The 10,347-nt window shown below is 49.5% G+C and overlaps 1 protein-coding gene and 1 long non-coding RNA gene across 2 annotated transcripts in view; both read left to right on the plus strand.

The window, feature by feature from the left end:
* The first annotated feature begins 4,949 nt into the window (after positions 1 to 4,949).
* LOC111739651 lies at positions 4,950 to 8,994 on the plus strand. Its single transcript, XR_002780332.1, has 3 exons — positions 4,950 to 5,080; positions 8,584 to 8,746; positions 8,838 to 8,994. It is a non-coding gene; the product is annotated as an uncharacterized LOC111739651 (long non-coding RNA).
* A 1,222-nt stretch (positions 8,995 to 10,216) lies between these two features.
* Positions 10,217 to 10,347, plus strand: part of FLT1 (fms related tyrosine kinase 1) — a 105,130-nt gene continuing 104,999 nt past the window's right edge. Inside the window, exon 1 of the mRNA XM_023530708.1 lies at positions 10,217 to 10,234. Coding sequence (XP_023386476.1) covers positions 10,217 to 10,234 — 18 coding nt within the window. The remainder of the gene's footprint in view (positions 10,235 to 10,347) is intronic.

Consider the following 10,347-nt stretch of genomic DNA (forward strand, 5'->3'; position numbering starts at 1 on the left):
TTTTAGCTCCATCCTATACGTTTCATTTTCATTCATTTCAAAGTATTTTCTAATTTCCCTTTCGATTTCTTCTTTGATTCATTAGTTATTTAGGAGTGTGTTGTTTAAATTCTACATATTTATGAGTTTCCCGACTAGTCAGATAACATATTTTGTATTATTTCCATCCTTTCAAATTTACTGAGGTTTGTTTTATGGCCTCGCATGTAGTTCATTCTGGGGAAAATTCCGTGTGCGCTTGAAAAGAATGTACATCGTGCTGTGATGGGCAGAGCGTCCTGTAGATGCCTGCTAGGTCCAGCTGGTGATCGATGTTGTTCGAGTGTTCTATTTCCCTTTTGGACTGCTGTCTAGGTCTACCCATTATTGAAAGCGTGATACTGAAATCTGTTATAATTGTTCCATTGTCTGTTTCTCTCGTCGTCTGTCAGTTTTGCTTCGCGCATTTTGGGGCTCCGTTGTTAGCTGCACATGTGTTTGTACTTATTACAGCTTCCTGACTGATCGACCCTATTATTATGACAAAACGTCCCTCTTTAAATCTAGTGACATTTCCAGTTTTAAAGTCTACCTTATCTAACATTAGTATAGCTATTCAGCTTTTCTTGTGGTTCCTCCAAAGCTGTTTTGATTTCTCAAAGGCGTTGATGGGCAGGGTCAGTCAGTGAAGAAATTGCTTCTTTTTCCCCCTTTTTGGCTCATATTTCACATGAAATATTTCACCAATGAATACGCCCTCCCTGAGCAAGTATGATTCCTGACGCGAAGACCTGCCCGATGTGACAACTCTTGGGTTTAGATAGGACCCTCATCATGGGATTGCCTCATTCATTCCCTGTCCTCCTCGCTTCGTTCTCAACAAATTAAAATTGTATCTTTTAAAATAACTAGGAGTGTTCCTGACCAGGACTTAGAGGTAAGGAAAACGAAACTAAAGGGAAGAGAAATCAGGAAAAGTTTATGAAAATCACGGGAATAAACAAGTGCTAGGAAGCAAGATGTTTACTCTTGAACCCCTCAAGTCAGAAAAGCTCCCTGAATTCTCAAGTCTGAATTCTCGGGGTCACTCGCTTGCTCCAGACTCAGAACTCCCAGGTGATGCAGTGCGAAGTGAAGCGGAGGGAGGATGGCACGTGTCCGTGCGCCCTACTGTGCCAGAGTGACTACAGATCCAAAAGGAATTCAAAAAACATTAAAAAGCGGGTACCGTGAGCGAGGGTCCCTGTGCGACCTTCCCGTGTCGGAATCCACTGGTCCTCAAGGGGGACGGCCCAGATACCCCCTCTGCGTGAGAAAACTTCATACTCTGTGCCAGTTTCCTGTCGCTGCTTTGAGCTCTAAGGCTTCAGAGAGGGGAGGGGAGTGTGACCTCTGCCCAGCTGTGTGCTGGCACAAGTCCCTGGTGACAGTGTGTCTTTGGAGTAGCTAGCTCCTCCCTGCTCCTTCAGTGACCAGCCAATTTGGTCTCAGGAAGCCACTCCACAGTGGTGGCTGGGTTTGGAAGTCATTTTTAATTTTGTGACAAAGACAAATGTGTCCTATGGGAGTAGTGAGTGGTTTTACTGGTGATATTAATGGAACCGTGACCTCTTCTGTATCTGGGGTTCTACAGAACAAAAATGTTTGTATTCTAATATGTCAGGCAAGTTCATTCTCAGCCCTTCCTTGAAGCAAACTATGGAGGAAATATACTATTAATAAGCCCAGAGCACACTGCTTGTGAGCGTGTGTGTACCCACGGCCCTGAGCTCGTTTGTGAACGCAGTGGCTTCACAGTGCCCCTGTGCATTTTGAATTGTGTTGGGATGGACACAACTCATTGAAGTCCTGACATCTCTGAACAGAATCGTCGTGGGTGGGCCCAGCGCTGGAATTCACATTGGTATTTAAGGGCCAGTAGCTATAGTAAAAATTCAAGTGTTGGGGGATCCAGAGTGACGGGGGGAGTAACTCCAGAGCCACGCTGAACGAACCCCTTCTGTTTCCCTTTGGGACTGGAGTTCACTAGCCTAGAAACGACCGATGTTTACTATTTCCTACGGGAACTTCAGTGCCGGTGTCCTTGGTTGAAAATGGTTGCTTAAGGAGACAGTACGTGAAATGTGAAGGATTTACAGTTTAGTTACATGAATTAAACCATTTCCTGGTGTTTGTGTTTACCTTGGGACTCACAAAGGAGACAAAAATATAGACTCACAGGAGGAAGGAAAGGAATGATCAAATCTCAGTAGTCCCTGCCTGAATGTCTAGCTCAGCAGCTTTATTTAGGGGAGGAATTTCGTGCTGATAAGTGAATCTTTGTCTCTGTATAATTAACTTTTCCTCTCTGCATATGCTACTACGTGCATTGAGCTTCACTAATAGACATGTAACTATTAACTATGACAGTTGGTGTCTCATCTTCTTATATTGGACAAAACTAAAGTAAATTAAAGGCAAACTTTATAGTTTCTCTCAAGTAAAAATGGAAGGTGCTTTATAATACGAGACTTAAATTCGATAATTAAAAATGTTATTATGATGCACGATCATTCTAGAAAGCCTGACAAATACGGAAGAAAGTAAATGAGAAAATAACAACAACCCATAAGATAACCATGAACATTTTAGCATATACATTTTGCCTTTTTTTGGTACCATTATATGAATATATACTTATAGCTTACAGTTAAGACTATGAGTATAATTTGTGATTTCCATGTATCCTAATGCCCTCTCTCCGTATGTTCAAATCTTTCAAAATAATAAGAAAAGTAAGAGCTGACACATATAGTACCATCTGCAGGACACCATTCTAAGTGCTTTTCATACATTAATCCATGCAAGCCTCGTTATAACCCTTTAAAGCAGATTTTACGAAGGAGGCACAGAGGGTGAGGTGGTTTGCCTCACGACTAGTAAGAGGCAGAGCGAGACTGAGACCCGGGTTATACAGTGTGTGCCCTCAGCCTGGTCTGACTCTGCGCCTGGGAACGGCCCTGTCCCTGTCCTGTCGGGACGCCCCCAGCCCTGCCTCCTGCTGGTCATCCTGTTCGAGGAATTCTAACACCAGACGGTATGACATGGGACATACTTTCCCCAGAACATGTAAAAACCAGCCCGGCCTCTGGAAATCCATACTGCCTGCAGCCTACAGCCCTTCCCGTGAGGGGCTCGTCTTTCAGAGGGGCGGCTGGCTGAGACTGGCCTCCGGGCCTGGCTCTGTCCGGGCTGGACAGCTCGTCGGTTCACACCCCTGGTGTCTCCTCTAGAAAATGGGGTTGGACAGCCCTTCGCTCGTTTACTGGCTCGTTCACATGTTCATTTATCACACACGAGGCATTCTTCCTCTATCCGCTCTCTCTGGGAATCCGCCGTCCCGTGCGTAGCCAGAGAAGTACGCAGCCGGGTCAGGGTCAGTGCGCTCCATGTGACAGGAGGGGGCTGGGGTGCGGGGCGAGGCCCCAGGACGGGCAGGGGTGCAGGGTGTGTGTGACAAGGGGCTGGCTGGCAAGGCTCCCCACAAGATGAGTATGAATGACAGGCACCCAGGGGCGCGACAGGGGGCTGTGGTGACAGGCTCTCTGTGGGGCCCTCTCCAGTGTGTGTCAAACTGTCCAATCATCAGCGGACGACAGCAATGTCACTTTTCTTTTGGCAGGGGTGGGGGGTGGGGAGGGGAGGGGAGCTTAAAACTACAGAAATTTGTTGTCGCACGTTCTAGAAACTAGAGGTCCAAAATGCAGGTGTGGGGGCCACGCTTCCTCCCCCATGTGCCGAGGACGCCATCCCCGCCCGTGTCCCTTTGCCTGTGGCTCCCTCCCCCGACCTCTGCCCTGTCGCCGCACGGCGTCCTCCCGTGCCTGTCTTCGTGTGGCCTTCTGTTGACATATCGGACCAGGGCCCCACCCTACTTAACTGAAATAACCGCGTGGGCGATGACCCCGCCCCACCCAAACATCCAGAGGGGCGGGACGAACACACATCGCGGGGACGGGGCATGGTGCAGCCCATAACCACCTCTGAGGCCGCCACCAAGTTGAGTGACCGCTGCCTGCTTCCTGCTCTTGTTTCTCGGTCCGTTCCCATCTCAGCATCCAGAATGAGCTTCCCGGGGGCCAGCAAGCAGGTGGGGCCATGTGCAGTTTCAGATCGAGGCGGAGTTAGCACAGGACCTCCTTCCGTCTGGGGGTGTCACTGGAGCCAAGGGGAGAAGGTGGCAGGGGAGAAGATCCTGCTGTCAGTGGACTGCCGAGGGCAAGGCCTTGGCGCACTGCGAGACGTTTGTAAAGGAGCCTTGGTCCGGTCCCCAGGGGAATTATGGGGAAGCTGAACAGGTGGTCTGAACCCTCCTGGCCCCTGAGACGCAGAACGCCACACTTCCTAAGGCTGGCACCCTGGCGATGACGAAGCCCCTCCAGACCCCTCCCCGTGCTCCTGCTCACGCTCTCCCATTAGCAGATAAGTGGTGCTTATGCAGGAAACAGACCCAAAATGGTGCGAAACCACGCAGATTCCCCGCTGCTCCTCTGGCCTCCGCCCCCCCTCCCCCCAGGCTCCGACCTTCATGTTCAGTCAGAGTCCTCCTCAGGGGTGGCCTGGAAAACCGGCTTTGGTCATTCAAATGCTAATCCCCTCCCCAACCTGACACCTGTGTGGCTTCTATCTGTGTCATCTGGGCTCCAAAGTCAGCTGGCCCTGCATCCCTCTGACACCCAGGAAGGGCCCAGGGCGCTTCCGGAGGACTCAGCAGGGCTGTGCAGATGCGCAAGCAGAACACTCCCCTTGTCCCTCACTTGCGTCTTTATGACTTTTCCCCACAGTGGCCTAAACAGCCCCCTCCCCCAAATCGCAATTGCACACGAGGCCCAGTGATGCGGTTTGTTGTCTGTGCTGCCTCTCCAGCTACGGGGCCCGCAGGTCCGCAATCTAACCATTCACGTGGATGTGTATTTTTCCGTTCTCTTCCCATTCAGATACAGGGAGACCTTTCTTAGAGATGCACAGTGAAATCCCCGAAGTCATATACATGAATGAAGGAAAGGAGGTCGTCATTCCCTGCCGAGTCACTTCGCCCACCATCTCCGTCACTTTAAAAAAGGTAAAACTGAGCAATGCTCCTGGAATACTGTTACTGCCACTGAGCATGATGAACTCCGAGATATTTCATATCTGTGAAACGGTTTTCTTACAGACATGTGGGCTCCTGACTTTTTATAGCATCCTTTTACTATAACGCGTAAAGTGCTAGAAGTTACACCCATGTGCGTGTTTCAATGGAATAAAATGATAATTTCTTAAGCATAAATCTACGTGAATAATGAATTAAAATCGTGAAAATTTTGGTATTTGCCACAAATCCAAGTTTCTGCAAATGTGTGAAAAACCAATTTATTGCTTACGCAAATTAATACGCTGGCAGAGCGGTTAACCCAGAACTGTCAGGCTGTCAGGCGGGCGCCTGATCCTCCAGGGCCCCCACCTGTGTCACCTGGAGCCACCACCTTTGGTGTGAGCTGGGAACTTGCCTAAAGAAGGCTTATCTCCTGCTGGGCATCAAACTTAGCCTCTTGGGGGGACAAAAAGGGGGAAATGCTGTAAAGGAGATTTTTCTTCATGTTATGTTGTAAATTGCGCACGTGGAGAAGGAAAAGGATTTGGGCAGAATCTAATAAAGACAAAACCGGAAATGTGACGTTCCGGCCAATGCGTCAGCAATAAGGGCTTAGGATTTCACTGGAGTTGAGTAAAAACTCCTGAAGAGAAGAACTGTGGTGAATCCCGAGAGCGTAAGAGCTTTAAGAGGACGAGCTCAGGGTGTCCGAGGTGGCATCTCGCCGTGCGCCCTGGAGGTGCTGCTCGGGGTGTGCGTGGAGGGGCTGGAAAGGGTCGCGGTTCTCAGGATCGCCTGCGGACCCTGGAGCCTGACGCGAGGAGGCGTCTCCGGCCTTCTTCCTTCGCATTCACTCTCCCGTGCCGTCAATCTGACTTAATTTAAGCACAGGGCCTCAGGACAGTGCACCGACAGGCTTGGGCTTCCACTGCGTCTGTGCGTCATCGCCAGGAAATGTAAAATCGGTGGACGTCACAGCTGGAAACGCCCAGGGAGTCCAACTTGGGTGGTGGAAGAACCCCAGGCCCCCCGGGGAGGCGGGGGCTTCCCGGGCCACAGCGGGCCCCGCGCACACCCTGACGCCTCCTCCCGTGCCCTCGCCAGCCTCCTCCAGGCGTTGAGTCTGGGCCAGAGGCAGGCCGGGGTGGTAAGAGCAGAAGCTGGGCCTCCCTGCCTGGCTTCCTACCACCCTGCGCTTACCTGCTGGCTAAACTGGCACGTTAGCAACCCCTCTAGCGCAGGTGAGAGATGCCTGCAGCAGCGCCCAGCTCACACGGCTGTTAGCAAGGCGGACGGGGTCACCTTCGAAGGCACTTAGCACAGTGCCCTGTGCCAGGGCCCCGATCCGAGGGTTAGCTGCTGCTGTTACTTAACCTAGCACTTTGATACCCAGTACTTGCTGTGTTCCCGAGTCATGTGTTCGGTGGCGTGGCATCATGGCGTCACACTCTTAGTCCGAGGTGGTAACTGGTGTATGGCTGATGGGGAACACACCGCGGGGAAACGAACCTTCTCTGCTCCCTGCAAGCCCCTTTCTACCCGAATGCAGATCTGCTGCAAGGGTCGTTCCAAAATTTCCACGTGTAAAATCTGGGGATGGGAGCAGGTGATTTACTCTGTTCTCCTACCTGAGATCTATAATAGAGAGAGAGAGAGAGAGAGAGAGAGAGGCAGACAGAGACAGAGAGACTGAGGCATAGAGTTCTAACGGGGATTTGGGGTTGACACATAAATATTGAAAATTCTCTGACTCGTTGCATGTGTATGCTGACATAACATAATATAAAGTCTTTCCCTGTCTTTTCTCTTATCGTCCCTTTTTTTTCTATTTGCCTTCCCCTCCCTCCCTTCTTCCCATGCCCGCTGTGGCAGAGCCATCATCAACTGGAGACAGGGCCCCCTGTACAGTGCTCCCTTTCAAGGCTGCCCATGTGTCCGCCTCTTTATGTCACATGTAGTCACTGCCACAGCTGGCGAGCTACACGGTCTTCTGCTATTTTAGCTCCTGTCGGCTAGAAATAAAGTGATGTCGTCGATGAAATACTACTGGTGGCAGTAACGGATAGATCAGAAAAAGACACACACTTTAATTCTACTATATTTTTAAGTCGTGCTGAGGGAGCCCGTCAGCAAACTTTTCTTTCAGATTCAGCACAAGCTTGTTTTCACATATTTTAAAAGCATCATGGATTTCAGTCTTGGACTTAAATTTTGCTGAATTTTCCCTTAGTAGTTTACACCGAATTAGAAGAGCGAGTTCTTTCTCCCCAGTGAACGCAAAGCATTCCTAAGTTTACAGCTAGAATCCCGACTTACTGAAACACGCCATGTGTCTTCGATTGCTGTCAATTCTTCACAAACAGGACATAATTCGTTTCAAACCCAGTAACACTCAGGTACCATATTCACAAATCCAGACATAGTCACTGGGAGAGAGGCACTGGTGGCTCTGGTGTTCAGCCACAGAACCACAAATCTCAGCCAGGATAGTTGCTTCAACAAGCAATACAAATAAATGATAAACAGAGTCGTGTAAGCTGCACTTTTTTAAAGAAGGTAGAAAGGATGTAAAACCTCACGACAACTGGCCTTTCCTTATAATCTCTGGCGGGGAGGTCATCTGATTTCCCCGCCTATATATCCCTATTAGGGATCTATAATAGTAACGGTCAGCGGGCACTGCTCCTGAGGGCGGGCACCCGGGCATCAGGAGAATCTGGCCTGGCCCCTCTGTGGAGCGGTGACCCTTGATGACATCCGATCCCGAGGGAGACTGCTTACACTTGGCGTCTAGAAGAAGGTATAAGGGGAGAATCGAATCTGGATTCTTTCCTTCTGTGTGGACGTCCTGTGTGGGAGAGGCCCTGAGAGGGTCTGAGCGCACCGCACTCACTCATCACAGGGCCTCTGGCCTCCGCCTCCGCTGGCGACCTGGGCTCCGGGGGGACTTCCCGCCCAGAGGCGGTGAGTGCCCTTGGCCTTCTCGCGATGACCCTGTGAGTGCCGAGTGAATGCTCTGCCTCTGGGAGGGCCTGGAATGATTGCTCGTCCTTTTAAGACTGTCACCTCTTAGGTAAGTCGTGCAGAACGGGAGGACAAGTAGACTCCTGAGGATAACGGGGCAGCCCCAGTGGGAGACGTACAAATCGGTTTCTCTGCTGAGCCTCAGGCCAGTTTATTACAAAGGTTCCCAGAAGCCAAAGAAACGTGGGCTCCCACTAGAAATCGGACACGGCGACATGGTCCCTCCAGGGCGGGTACAGGTTGTTGCTAAGGCTGATGATAAGTGACCATCATTACTCTAATTTATCATAATGAATTAGAAAAATAGCACACGCAAAGAAAACTGAAGAACCGCTTATAACAAACTGGATGTGTTTCCCCTGCGCTGTTTTTATTGTAGATGAAAATGATGCTCGCGCAAACTATGGGTGAAACGCCACTGCCACCGCGTCCGCACGGTTTCTTAAAGCGCGCCTCTCTCTTTTCAGTTTCCTCTCGAAACTCTGATCCCTGATGGAAAGAGGATAACCTGGGACAGCAGGAAGGGCTTCACAATCTCCAATGCGACATACAGAGAAATAGGGCTCCTGATCTGTGAAACCACCGTCAACGGACACGTGTACAAGACCAACTATCTCACATACCGACAGAGTAAGTGAACAGAAGCCGAAATGCTCAAGGGTTTAATCTGCTTCACGAACTCGGATTCAAAACAACCACATGTTATTTCTTCTGCTCGCAGCCAATATAATCCTAGACGTCCAGATGAGCCCTCCCGGCCCGGTCAAGTTACTCCGGGGTCAGACTCTCACCCTCAACTGTACTGCAACCACTCCCTTGAACACGAGAGTGCGAATGACCTGGAGTTACCCCGCTGAAGTGAGTGACCCATTTTTCTCTTTCTTCTGTAGGAGAGTATTTATTATTAGTCAGTAAAATGATGAGGTTTTTTTTGTTTGTTTTTGTGGTGGGAAAAATCAGAATATTCTGACTCCTGTGGCAGTTTGGGTCAATAAAGAAGCATTTAGGTTTGGTTCGGGTGCTTTCCTTGCCTGGCATTTCATGAGACTGATATGCACAGATATGGCCTTTTGATGTCCGGAGGTTTTGTTTTGAAGTGTATAGGCTGGTGTTTCTATTGCATGATTCTGGGTGGAAGAGGGGATCATTTCATCCTTGGCAACTATTCTCTAGGATTTAGAGATGAGAGAGAAATTTATCACTAAACGCCAGGCAGGGACTCTCCTTTGTAACAACAACGACAGAAAGTTGTTGTCAGCGCATTAATTTAAGATCCTGGCAGACAGTCAGGCACCTGATTGGAACATGTCTGGAAAAGATAACACCACCCGGCCGTCCAGTGTTCCACTTGTGAAGCGACAAAGGAGCAATCCTGCCCTTCAGAAAGACGAGGAGAGTGAGGACTTACTCAAATTGAACATCCTCGCAAACAATCATCATTTGAAAAATGCGTAGATGGGGAAATCTACGATACACAGTTCAGAAACCTGGACGGCAACCTCAGCCTTGTATGTCACTGTGATTTATGTGGCATCTCCCAAGTGTGGTCACTTGCTACATCATTCAGATTGCCCAGTCACCAAGGCCACTGCGATGAAATCACGTGTGAGAGATTGATGCATCAGCCTCAAGCGACCGTTTGCCATCAACATTTCTTGCCATGGAAGTAGAATAACTTAGTGACAAAAAGGTGTGACCACGGCCCGGCAGGGACACCTTAAAGACTCGTTAGTCATAAAGCGTTTTCTGGAAAGTGGTAGCGTTTCATTTAAATAGGAATGCTACAACTTGTGACAGTATTTTCTGGGTTTTGATAAAAATCAAATGTGCTCAATAAATCAAGCAGTCTCAACAAGGCTAAGAGGGACGGAACTTCCACCCTGTTACGGTCGCTGCTCTAAAGAAGCGTGTGACGATACAGCCACTGAAAGCCACGGACCTTCTGGAATGGCGCCGTCCAGGGGAACGTCCGTGATGGAAATATTCTGTATCCCTGCCACGCAACTCAGTAGCCGCACAGCTAACGAGCGCTCGGAATGTGGCCGGTGTGACTGAGGAGCTGAATTTTTAATCTTGTTTACTTTTAATTTAAATAGCCACATGTGGCTGGTGGCTGCGGTACAGAACAAAGCAGTTCTCAACCACGGGATCGGTGATTCTCCAAGGCAGAAACAAAATTAACGTTCCTGAAACTGGGGAACGAACACAATGTCGCAGGGAGAAGGGAGAGG

Source organism: Pteropus vampyrus, unplaced genomic scaffold (genome assembly GCF_000151845.1).
Source record: "Pteropus vampyrus isolate Shadow unplaced genomic scaffold, Pvam_2.0 Scaffold52, whole genome shotgun sequence".
Lineage (NCBI taxonomy): Eukaryota > Metazoa > Chordata > Mammalia > Chiroptera > Pteropodidae > Pteropus > Pteropus vampyrus.